This window comes from Neovison vison, chromosome 2 (genome assembly GCF_020171115.1).
Source record: "Neovison vison isolate M4711 chromosome 2, ASM_NN_V1, whole genome shotgun sequence".
Lineage (NCBI taxonomy): Eukaryota > Metazoa > Chordata > Mammalia > Carnivora > Mustelidae > Neogale > Neogale vison.
In genome coordinates, this window is record NC_058092.1 from 13,925,843 (window position 1) to 13,938,946 (window position 13,104).

Here is a 13,104-nt window from a genome sequence, read left to right on the forward strand (position 1 = left end):
AATGGCAACTTCTGGAGATGAGCAATGCACCAAGACAGTTTTTTAAAAAAAAAGGAAAAAAGGAAAAATACAAGATTTGTTTTCATAATTTTTAGCCTGAAATAGGTCTCATTTTAACTCATCATGTGTGGTCCAGCTGGGAAAATGTTCCCCACACATGGTCTCAGGAGAGAGCGTCCTCATTACTCTGATAACACTGGGTGGTTTGAAACAGGACTCTGGATCCCCAGTGATGGCTCTAACCACCACCCCTGTGGTGGCTGGCAGCTGCCTATCACTTGGGGAGACATGGACCACCCCACACCCCAACACCCAGAGGTCCTGAACACTCTACCCCCTGACTAGCAGCAGCACACCGATGTTGGGGACAGTAGGGTGTCCTCTGGGCCATGTTCCACGCCTGCGGACGGCCACAGGACCGTTGGCTCTGGGCCTGTTTACTTTGATCTCCTACTTGGGTGTCGGCAGTGGTCCCGTCAGCCCCTCCCATGCCTCCAGCAGGTCACCTGCCCCTGGAGAGGTGAGCACAGGCTCACAGACATCCGCCACCTTCCAGATGGACATCTGCCCAGGAAGGGAAGTCTTTCCAGGAGGTGCCATAAGGAGATACACCTGGAGCGGGGTGGGGGTGGGGGGTGGGGTCCCAAGCCTCAGTAGCCCGGAGCAGTGTGACCGCCCTGAGGAGAGGTGAACACCGTGGCCAGTCAAGGCCTCACGGAAGAGACAAGCCTAACGAAGAGCGCGCATCACCACACATGAAAACCAACAAGGCAAGGAGAAAGAAAGTAAGACGTCAAAGACGAGAGCCGGGCTCTTCCCCAGGTCTGGCCCAAAGGCCAGTACAAAGGCCACACATCCGAATCGCTTCATTCAGGAAGTCATAACTCAAACCCTAGTGTGTAAAAGAAACCACTCTCGCTTTGACTCCCGGGGAATCCAAGAGGAGCCTGCAGAAGCAGCCTTGACAGACCGCTCTTTCCTGGCCGCTGGCATGGCCAGCCCCCTCCTGGCATTTGACCTCACTCAGCTCCAAGGTCACGTCCTGGAGAGGCCATCCCGGCCGCTCCTCTTACAGCAGCAGTCACTCCCCATCCTGCCACCTGCTGTGACACCTGATCACACATGGTGTCTTCCCACAGTGGACACCCCAGAAGGCGGGGACATGGCTCGCCACGTTTAAGGACGCACCCCCAGTACCTGGTGGGCACCTTCAGTGCAGGTCAAGTAAAGGAAGATTCTGGACTTTGGAGCTGGATGAGGATGGCCTTCCATCCCAGGCTCACCACTCACCAGCTGTGTGAGCCCGGGCAAGGTACTGTGGTTCTGTGACTCTGTCCCCTCCTCTGGGACAGGGACGATCCTGGCACAAGGGCTGTCCTGGAGACACGGGATAAGCAGAGCCGCAAGGCCATGAACACAGAGCCGACTGTGGACACGCGGGCTGGGACTGTTGATCATCGCTGCCTCTTGTTGCCAATCGTACCACGAAAACGCGAGCCGGACCCCACCCGGAAGCTCCTGTGTGAGAGCCGGACTGGCTTCCTGCCGGATGGCCGGGGAAAGCGACAGTAAAACCCACCACGAGCCAACGAAGGCACAGCGATTGTCCATGTCAGCCTCCCCGCACGAGCAACTGGTCTCCGACAGCATCCTTCCGGACATGCCGGCACGTTCAACACAACGACTTACTTTAACCATGAAGACTGGTAACCTGCGGGAACTTGAGGCAAACACAGACCCGATCCTAGCTCTTCGCCTCTGCGTCCTACTGCGAGTCCTTTAGCGACCCGAGCCCACGGTCTCCTCATCTGTAAGGGGCAACCCTCGTCCCCAAGGCTCCTCCAGGGATGAGACGTAAGGTCCAGACCTGCTGGCACGTGCCGGATGCTCAAGCTCCAGCGGAGCCACACGGGGGTGCAGCCGGGGCCCGCAGACACATGGGGGCCCGCCTGACCGTGCCTCCTCCGGGCCGGGCCCCGGTATTCCCTCTGTCTGCTTCGGCGTCATGGGTTTTTGGCCTGTGTGTCAGGCTGAGAAGCATCACTTCTCCTCGTGAAGGGTGTTCCCCCGAATCTGCCATGAGAGGGAGGGCCAGCCAACTGCCGCAACACGGAGCCCGCGGTCCCCACAGGACTAGCTCCGGGACAACGGTCCCAGCAGCTCAGACGCTCCGCTTCTCCCACTTCCACTTTCCTGCCTAGATCCTCGGGCCGGGCGGGCAAATGACAGCCGCAGACCAAATCTCACCCACCTTAAGGGTTGAGAGAGGGCTTTTACATCTGTAGTTTTGTGGGTGTGTGGGGTTACATTTGTAGACGGTGACACACATAAAACAAGAAGACAGAAAGAATAAATGACAGGGACTTCTAAGACCCACGGGCCCAAACTTTTAGCTCGCCGTCTGGCCCTTCGCAGGAAGGTCTGTGGGCCTCCCCGAGATGACCGAGTGTGTGCGGCGGTGGTGAGTGTGTGCGGCAGTGACCGAGTCTGTGTGGCGGTGGTGAGTGTGTGCGGCGGTGGTGAGTGTGTGCGGCGGTGGTGAGTGTGTGCGGCGGTGGGGAGTCTGTGCGGCGGTGGGGAGTCTGTGCGGCGGTGACTGAGTCTGTGTGGCGGTGGGGAGCGTGTGTGGCGGTGACCGAGTCTGTGTGGCGGTGGGGAGTCTGTGCGGCGGTGGCGAGTGTGTGCGGCGGTGGTGAGTGTGTGCGGCGGTGGTGCCGGGTCTTTGACAGTCGCCCTCTACTCTCAAGGCAAAACTGACTTTACCACGAGATTCTACTGGTTCAGGAAAAAGAGCCTCAGGGGCTAACCTTCGCCAGAGCCCTTCCTGCAAGGCGGGTGAATAAGTGGCCGTTCTTTTTGGTGGGACGGGGTGCAGCAGGACCAGACGGAAGCAGAGAAGAGAGGTGGGGATCTAAGCAGATCCAGCACAAATGCTTTCCAAGACAGGGCAAAGGGCCCCAAAACTTCAGGAGTCAGGGACAAAGTGGCTCGGAGAGGGCAAGGCCCTGACGCGGGCCAGGGTCTCCAGGCCGCAGGTACGACTGGCCGGGGCGTGCAGGATGGTAACGACACGGGGCCTCCGGAGACAGACAGGCCTGACGGACTCCCGGCTCTGCTGCTCGCGTCAGACAAACACCTCAATCTCTCTGAGCCTTCATCTGTCCATCTGCGCAACGGGGCTTCTAGCTATGGTGTTTGTGAGGCCCTGGGACGAGGCGCACAGAGCACGTGGCACTGGGGGCACCTGCTGGTATCCAAGGCACCAGGCCGGGCCCGCACAGGCAGGCCCGCACACGGCAGCACCAGCACCGCCGAGGCCCCTGCCAGTGACCCGGGCACCATCTATGTCCAGCGTTCTCCCTCACAGCTCAGTTCTAATTCACTGGGTAAGCCAGGTCACGGGTTCGAGGAAGGCTGCTGGGTCTGCACACGTTTTCCTTTGTGATGCACTAATCAGAACCACGGGCAGGGGAAGGGAGGAAGTCACTCACAGGTCTCGGTACTGGTCGAAGGCATTGTTGGCTTCCACCTCCAGCTTCCTCAGCCGAGCGGAAGGCATGGCCCCGTCTTCCAAAGGAGGGTCATACTTGTTACTCCACGGTGACCTGGAGGGGAGGAAGGAGAAGGAAATAACACCGGTCACTGCAGGGGACACGGCCTGTGAGCCGTGAGCCGAGCCCCGGCTGTCTGACACTTCAGAGGCAAAGCCACTACCCACAGCAAAGAGGTTTCCAGGGCCTGCAACAAACAACGGCTTCCTTGCGGTTTGCCCAGCCAGGGCTGGGGGCAGACAGGACTGGGCATGGACCTTGAGTGCCGCCGCTCACCAGCTGTGGACTTCCGGCAAGTGTCTTGACTTCTTTGAGCCTGCCTCCCCGAGCGTGTTCAATGAGGCTACCATTTGCTACCCACAGGGCCGCTGTCAGGAGCAAAGGAGAAAATGTCCCGGGTGCCCAGACCAGAGCGGGGCGTGTGCTGTCAACGATGGGATAGACAGCTTCTCACCCTTCTTCTAATGCCCCTTTGTTTTCACCATTGGCTCGATCAACAGATACCCGTCGCCTCCCTGACCTGTAGGCAGTGCTGGACGAATGCGGACTCCGGAGACCTCCCTGTGCAGGTAAGGACTAAGAGAGGGGCCGGTCGTAGAGGCAGGCAGGTCCTGCGGAGGACACGTGAGAAAGCCTAACGGGTCCTATTCTCCATGGGAATGGGAGAGCCTGCCCATCTGAAACCATGCACGAATAAATACACAGCCTGCTAAAAACTCAATCCATCGGGTGTCCGAGTCTTGGTTTTGGCTCAGGTCATGATCTCAGGGTTGCGAGATCAAGCCCGGTCTCGGGTTCTGCACTCAGTAGAGTGTCTGCTCGACACTCTCTCTCCCCCCCTCGGCCCCTCCTCCCACTTGTTTGCCTGTGCACACACTCTCTCTCAATAAACAAATGAAATCTTTTAAAAAAGAAAGAAAAAAGAAAGACTGCTAAGTAATGAGAACCAGCCTCTCGTTTTCCAGCCTGCTGCATTAAAAAAATATATTTTGCCACATCAGGAAAGCATTTAATGACAGAGGGTACTGGAAAGGCGGTTCTAGGGGAAGTACCTACTTGTTAATTCCAGCAGGTGGAGTTCAGAGAAAGAACGAGAAGGAAAAGGTGAGAGGAATGGAGGGCGGTGGGAGAGCCATGAGCCATGGACAAAGTCCTTCCACTCCTCGGCATCAGGCCTTTCCCATCCCTCTGACAAGCAACCTCGACCTCATGGAAGGCTCAAACAATACCTTTCAATTTGGAATTGATGCTATGGAAAAAGGGGATCACCACCTTCAGAACCCCGTTTTAAAGAATTCCACGCACAAACATCATTCTTCTCCCAAGTATGGAACCAGAGCAAGCTGGGTGGCCGCTCTCCAGGGCTGCCTCCACACAGAGGTCCCAGCTCTCTCGGCTGCTGGGAAAGAGTCACTGTGCCTGCTTCCCAAAAGGGGCTCCAGACAGCAGCAGCCCCGGCTACTGTGAGGCACAAGGAGCCTCTGGAAACCCTTCTTTCCCAGCCGCCATTCCATCCCACCATTCTCCTCACTTGGTACAGAGACTGACAAGAATGAGGTACGATGCCCTTTCTGCCCCATGACCAGCGGCCAGTTCTGATCACCCTGGACTGGGCACATGGCATGGGAAAGGGTAGCTGGGTAAGCCAGGATCCATCCGGCTTAGGGGGCAGGTGTGAAGCCGACACTGGGCACCCTCACATCCTCACCGAGGGGCCTCTCGCTTCCAGAGCATGCCTGACGTGTCTCTTCTTGTTAGAACCCATCTTCCAGCAACCCCCTAAACTGTGCTGCCTTGGAGAACTTTCCTCCAGGACAGAAATGTTCTATATCAGCACGGTCCAAAATGGCAGCCACGAGCTTCAGGAGGCCACTGAGTAACTGGGATGTGTCTAGCGCAGCCAAGGAGCTATATTTTTAACTCTACTGTATCCGAATTGATGCAGACAACCGATCCTGGAGCCGAGTTTCTCAGAGGGCCAGTCTTTCCTGTCCCGATGGCCAGTGCTCGCTCTGCACAACAGAACCTGGCGCTTCACCATGTGCTCATTAGAGAAAGCTGTTAAAAGCGGGAAGATGCCCTTGCACACCCCCTCCTCCCGCCCCAGAAGCCCCGCCAGCCCCAACTCTCACATATGAACGTGGAATCTGACAGCGGCCGCAGCCCGCCCGCTCCCTAGGCTGTGAGGGCGCGTGGGGAAGGCGCCTGTGCTGTCCTCCCCTTCTGCCCCCCCCCCAGTGCCAACCGGAGAGCTCCTGGGCAGTGAGCAGCGGTGATGGGCCAAAGCCTCACGGCGCAGGTGGGAACGGGGACCCAAGGGGACTGTGCCAAGGGTCCTCCGAACCAGCAGAGAAGGAGCCACCTCCTGATTTTTCTGAGGGACACCGAAGCACTTAACAACAAACCAGAGACAAATCAGCGGCAGGGTGCGGTCCCCCACGCTATGGATTCGTACACTAGGCTTGGGACCTGCACTTGCCAGAGGCCTCCCTCCCCCATGTGCCCCACTCAGGACTTCTCGCCACACCCCCAGGTCTGACCTTCGTTCCCCCAGCTACACAGCCTTCGCCTTCCTGGGGGCCTAGAAGACCCTCTCCAACTGGCTTTCATTTAGAGGAAACCTGATTAGACACAAGAGCCCATCTCTCTTCTGCAGACCGGGGGCCTGGAATTTTCAAGAAGCCTGTAACTCACATTTCTCCCGGCTCACAGACGACAGCATTTGAAGCCGTTAGTCCTGGAGCCGGGGTAATTGTAGCTGGGGGAAAAAATCATAACATTACCCAGAATATTCTTAGTGGAAGGGGCACTCGGAACACATTTAAGAGCTTAAATGGAGGCCGTTTGAAAAAAGACAGATGGACAGGAATGGTTAGATTTCAAAAGTCAGGCCTTTCATTTCCCTCAGAGAATGCTTTTTGTTTGAGCTAACAGGTTTCAAACAGTGCTGCTGGCAATGGTCACGCCATACGGATCTTATTTAAGCAAACGATCAAGCACAGTTAGGATGGAAGTGTGTGGAGAGAATCGGAAGACCTTGAAGTTTTAGACGGAAAAGAGAAAAAGGAAAGAACAGTCCTGTGCCCTGACACCCGGGACCCCTCTTAGGCTGAGGTTCCCCCAGACCCCTTGGCGGGGCCCCAGGAATGCGGGAGTCGGTGGGGCAACCCGCAGGGCTGCAGGCACTGAGTCCCGGGAAGCCTGGTGAGGCATGGACGCCGGCTCTGGAAATGACTGCAGACGTCCACGGCTGCTGGGGACAGCTGCCGTCCACAGCGAGCCGGAGTTTTCGGAACAAGCAAGCCAGAAATACAGTGATGACGTTGGGGGAGCAAGAATCAGCTCAACGATCGCCCCCCGGGAAGCTGCCTCTGAACCCCGGGGCTGGACGGGCCAGCTGTCCCTCATTGCTATGTCGCGTGGTCTGTCAGACCACTTAGGGCCACCAGACTTCTGTCTAGCGGGGACTGGACCTGGCGCTATGCCCACGACCCACAGTGACTGGCCCTTCCGGGGGAACCCGATCTAGCCCAGGGCTGCCTCAGCACCTCTGGGACAGGTGGGGGACCCACACGTCCACCTCATCCTGTCCCCGCTCCTGGAGCTTGGGGCTCTCCGCAGCCCACTGGACATCTCAGGCTTATAATGTCCCCAGACCAGCTCCTCACAGAGTCTTCCTCACCTCAACCCACAGCGGGCCCTGCGTTCCAGCTGCTCAGGCCAGAAGCCCTGCAGTCGCCCCCACCGTCCCCCCATCCACGGGCGCCTGCCGCCGGCACGGCTCTCAGAACAGACCCCAGTCCGACGAAGGTGCGCCATCGCCCCTCGGTCTCTGGTCTGCACTAGGCCTCACTCTACTCTTGACCTAACTTCCATTTGAAGCTGGCACGGGGACACGGTCACGAAACATCTGTCTGGCCTCTCTGAGAAGTCAGCACTACTAAAATCTCTGTAATTCACACCAAGCTCTGTGCCCTTCGACACGTGGAGTCTATCAACTCTTGTAACCGCTGGCGACTCCGTGCTGCGCCCTCTGGCCTCACCTCCTGCTCCGGCCTTCCTGCCACGCTCGAGCCCGGCCGGGACTTTACACCTGGAGGCTCTCCTCCCAGACCGCGCATGACCTGACTTCCTCGTCTTCCAGCCCCGTTTCACGTGTTCCCACTAACAGAGGTGCCCTCCCTGACTTCCCATCCCGCCTCTCCTTCCCCTTGTCCTTTTTTATTCTCCTGACTCACTTTCCCCACGCTCTACCACTTCCGCTTTTGCTGGCGAGCTGGCCTCCTCACTGGGACTGCAGCTCCACAGAAGAGGGACCGAGACAAGAGCCCGCACACACGATACCGGCTGACAGAGGGTACCGCACGTTCTGCTGGAGGAACAAATGCTCTCGTTTCCAGATGATATGGGAGGAAGCCAAAGACCAGAGACAACAAGGAACTTGTCAAAGGCCTCGATGCCTCAGGGAGGGGGAAGTGCTGGTTTGGAGCTGACATTGGCTCACTTCCCTGCTTCCGTCCTTCAGACTCTGCCTGCTCCCCCAGAAGAATGTTAAGCTGGACCTTTAAGACCCAGCCTGGGTTCTATGGCCTCTAAATTAGAAACCTAAAGCAGACTGCATTCCTCCGCCATTCTCCAAGGCACTGACCTCAACCATTCATCACAGAAATGCTGGAGGGTTTAAGGGATTCCTGATCTTTTTTTAACAGGAAGAATGCCTAGACACCCTTAAACACCTAGCTCGCACACCACCTCCTTCAGCAAACTTTCCAGGAGCTTCCCCAGCCTCTTCCATGCTCTCCTCCAGTTCCAAACAAGCCTGGCCCTGGAGGCCTCAAACAAAACACGTGGCCAGCAGCCGTGAGGAGCATGTCCTGGTCTAGCACAGGGACCGCCCAGTGTGGAGACGAATGGCAGCCTTGTCATCTACAGCCCTCGGCACGGCGACAGGAAGAGAAAGGAGTTGCGTGTTTGTTGGACAAAGCTTCATTCAACGTCCCTCGCCCACACTGGTCATACTCATGCTCCAGATCCCCACACCGGGTACACCCTGTACCTTGCGACCTCAACACGACTTCGTGCAACTTCTGTGCTGTGACAAGGGCCTTCTCCTGTCAGTCCAGAAGCTCTGCCAAGACTGGGGCTCTCTGTTCCTTGCTGAGTCTCCAATGTTGACAGGAGGCCCTCCACAGACAGAGGTTGACTGGATGGAAGGATGGACAGGAGGAAGGGCAGAAAGCCAAAGAGGACAAGGGCTGATGGGTGCTCACCTGTAGGAGTCCCCATCTCTGTTGTAGTCACACAAAAGGTAATCCTTTCCCACCACCTTGTCTCTGGCGATTTTCAGGGGCTGGTCAACAGAAGACAGGAGATCTTCGCACAGACTGGGGACCTGGCGGAAAGAAAGGAAAAGGCAGAACCAGGGTTAGAACAACACGTCCAACCCAGGTTGGCTAATGGCAACTGTGACCACATCACGGTCAGCACACTGAACATCTGGCCCCTGGTCCTCTGCCAGAGTCATGAGCCTGTTCTGTTCTTTTCCATATGTGTCTGACACCAACTGTGTCCTTCCATAAAGAAATCTGTTCTTGAATTACAGCGGAGCAGGATTCCCAACACAGCCTGCCTTCCAAACCTGCGTGCAGCTCTAATTACCTGGTCACCAGGGTGGTCTGGTACGGTTAAGTGTGTATGTGCCTGGTATTGGTCTCTGGTGGGCAACGTGCAAGCTCAAGTCCTGAGAAGAAGGTAAACATTTGAAATACCAGGAATCCAAAGAACTCGGAGAATAACCCGTCCGTGCTCGAGAACTCCCATGGGCTCCCATGCTGGGTGGAGTTTCCAACACTTTCCAGGGCCCTGGCCAAGCACTACCAGGCCGGCTCGCACAGTTGCCCCTACCTGCCGCAAAGGTAGCTGCACACTGGCCTGGCCCCGCTCCGAGCTCCAGCTGGCTTATCTCAGGTGGACCCACGTGGAGCCACGTCACTGAGGAGGAGGGTGGCCCCCGGGCCTGGGCCAGGCAGGGCTGACTCCCAGGGCAAATCCTGCCCAACGGGACCCAGGGCTCCACCAGTAACCAGGCTGCCGGCCTCTTCCTCCCAATTCAAACATCCGTTTCCACCAAAATATTCCAGGAAGGGACGGCAGCACTTTCAGAAACGGATTCCTTTGGGCTTGAGTCACTTCCACGCTGTATTTTCACTGTGCTGACTTACTCGTTTCACGGCCCCAGGTTTACGGAGGCCCCACCATATCGTTTACCAGGCCAGTGGCTGCCAACTGCACCAACAGCCTTTCCGAATGGAAAAGTTAGATCATATGGCAAAGATACCCAGAAGAGCCTGGCAGCAGGCGGCGGACTGCTACGGCAGTTCCAGAAAGGCAGGGCAGGGGACAGCCACGTCCTAGACCACCTGGCGTCTGTGGGCTTCCCCAGGACCCTCTGCTGAGCCCCAAGGTACTTCAGAGCAGCTCGCCAGGCCCAACCAACGCGACTGGAGGATGGAGACCTTGGCTCGCACGAGCTCTGGCCTCTGTGAGACAACCGGTTCCGTCTACACGGGCGGGTGCGGGTCCTCCAGCCCTGCAGGGAATGTGCACCCACTAAATCCCGCACAAAACCTGCGATGCCTGCCTGCATCTCCTCCCCTTGAACACACACACACACACACACACACACACACACACATGGCTATTATTTCCTTTTGAGATTTTATTTTTAAATTATCTCTACAGCAAATATGGGGCTCGAACCTACCCAGCATCAAGAGTTGCATGCATCACTGATGGAGCCAGCTGGGCGCCCCCAAACAGGGCGATTTCAAAGTGAGTTTTGGTCGTGAGCACACCAACCCCCCCACCCCCACCACTATTTCCAAGCGTCTGCTGTGTACCATGCACTAAGGTGGGCCAGAGAGTTCACTCTCAGTGTGAAGTGCGCGTGTATTATGCCCATTTTGTAGACCGCAGACAGGGGAGGCCCAGAGTTACTGAGCTGCCCCAGGCCCACACAAGAAGCAAGCAGTAGACACTCGAACTCTGATTTAACACAGTCACGAAGAGGAAGGATAGTGACTGCCGAAGGCACACTGTGGCGGCAAATACTCTCCCTGCTCAGCAACTGACGGCCACAGAGCCTGGAAGAAAGTCCCGGCCAAGACGAGGACTCAAACAGCTCCCGGCCCAGGGCGGCTGGGATTTGGAAGCAGGCCTGCTTTCCTGCGCAGGCCCCAGTGAAATGGCCCCAGCCCCTCAATGCCAGCCCGTCAGACCAGCCCTCTCCCGAAGCACCGTTTGTTCTCTTAGGCTGCTGCCTTAGCTTACCTGCTGGGCCCTGGCTCCTGCCTAGAACCCTGCTCTAACCAGCTGGGGCCCGGGCACTATCGGCTTAACTTCCCTATCTGTCAAGTAGGGAGAACAAAGCCCACTCACTGTGATTTGGGGCAATCAAATGAGACCATGCATCCGGCACTCAGGTCGGTGCCTAGCCCAGGGTGTGGCGGGGGCGGGGTGGGGGGATATACACACATGCTAGCAACAGACACCGAGGGGCCCACTCTCCCTCCTCTGTACTCCGTGTCATGCGCTGTCTGTGATCCTCTGATGGCGACATCAGTCTGGGTCCCATCTGAGTTCACACACCGCTCCAGGCCTTGGATACAAATGGACCTTTTAGAATCCCGTTCTGAAACGCTCTGCTTGGGCCCAGCTGTCCGTCCTGCTGCTCTGCAGCTCCACCGCCTGACCCAGGGAAGCTTGTGAGCTAATGGGATTTGGTACAAAGCAGGCTGGCCCGCACCACTGCTCAAAAGGTTAACCCACGAATCAGAAGTATTTCAACAATTTCTTCCTGGCACTTACATGGACTGAAGGGGGTTTTAAATTTATTTGCTATCTCACATCCCCTTCCCCAGAACGGAGATTTTGCTGGAGGCGGGGGTGGGGCTTGGTGGCATCGCTGGGGCCCACGTCCCGGGGAGCTCGCCACACAGAGTGCGCCGTGTCCACACACGGGACCGAGCCTCCCAAATACCAGGCTGCTTTGTTTTCAAGCCCGTGAGCTGGTGTACAGTAAGGACAATTATCAGGAGAACTGGTTGTCAAAAACTGAACTTAGAAGGACACCAGCGACCAACTTCCCTTGTGGTTTCTCATGTATGCGTTGTGATACAGTGCAGAAGCCCTAAGACGAGAGAGCTGGCATTATAACTCAAGCCCTGTGTGTTTATCACTCCCCGGGCAGCACAGCAACGGTGGCGAGACTGGGAACCGAGCAACTGGGCTCCAGCCTCCGCGCTGGTGGCTTGCGTGCCCCACACAGTGAGTGAGCGTCGCTGGAGACCGGCTGCGGTTGGTCTGGGACACGGACGTCACTGCTTTGTGAAAATACCGCAGGTCAAGAAAGACTGTAAACAAAATGATGTAAAATCCTTCATACAGTTAAATGTATTCATCCTTTATTTGGAGAATACCTTTTTGGGGGTAGGGTATTAAGATGCCTTTAATGTTATGAAATGAGAGATTTTGATTTTTGTTTTAAAAGCTGGCAACCCGATGCCCTACTCTTCTTCTGTTTTCTTTCTCCACCCCCCCACCCCGCCTTTAAAAAAAAAAAAAAGAAAAAAGTTTCTGGCCTGTGAAATCAAAAAATGTGGCAGCCACTGGTCTAGAAAATGGGATCCAGCCTCCCCGCCATCCAAGCAGATCAGGGTAACTTTCAAGGTCAGTGTAAAGCACCGGAAGGGAATCCACTCCTCCCACACTGTAACTCAAGGTCTTCAAAGTACAAAGCTAAGGCAGTGGTGCAGCGGGTAGGTCTGCAGTGCCGGGTGTCCCCAACAGCCGCTCTTGCTCCCTGCCCAGCCTACCTTTCCTGTTCGGTCACGAAACTTCTCGATCCCACGAGGTCTGGGCAAAGCTGACCTCCACTCCACCGCTGCCCGGTTTGGGACAACAGCCCAGGCACGAGGAGAGCATCCGCGTGAGCTTCTGAGCTCCCCCATCCCACCACCCCTGAAGATCCATGACTGGGTCTTCAAAGTCCACGGCCAGGTACTAACCAACCCCAGAAGAACACGCATCTGCACTGTCACCACAAAATTACAGCAGTGCACAGACAACCATGGGGAGCTACTGGGGCGCGGGGGGACGTGTCCTACTGTGAGGAGCATCTGCGACATGCTACGGCCGGTTCTTCACCCAAGCAAGTACAAATTTTGGCTTTTGGATAAACTTTCAAGTTGGACCATATTTTTGTATGCCACTCCCTTCCAGCAGTCCCGTGTCTTTGATCAGAGATCAAGTGCTCTGGAAGAATCCTCTTGCTGTCGTCACGGGGACCGAGAAGTGGAGATGACACGGCGTGCCCAGATTTGTACCAGAGCAGCTGCCCGAGCGTGCGTCAGTCACGATCTGGCACGCCACCTGCCAACCTGCCTTACTCCCAACACCATCCCCCCTCACCGCCCCCCGCAGCCTGCCACCCCCCACCCTGCCCTGTTCGCAGCATCCTGCACATGCCAGTAAGCACATGTGTTCTTCTATAAAA

The 13,104-nt window shown here is 56.6% G+C and overlaps 1 protein-coding gene across 2 annotated transcripts in view; it reads right to left on the minus strand.

Moving 5' to 3' along the window:
• CAPZB (capping actin protein of muscle Z-line subunit beta) overlaps positions 1-13,104 on the minus strand; it is a 125,967-nt gene that overhangs the window by 29,865 nt on the left and 82,998 nt on the right. For both annotated transcript variants that reach the window (XM_044237304.1, XM_044237303.1), the window contains exons 3-4: positions 8,822-8,943; positions 3,492-3,605 (exon numbers count right to left, since the gene is read on the minus strand). In XM_044237304.1, the coding sequence (XP_044093239.1) occupies positions 3,492-3,605; positions 8,822-8,943 (236 nt within the window). The remainder of the gene's footprint in view (positions 1-3,491; positions 3,606-8,821; positions 8,944-13,104) is intronic.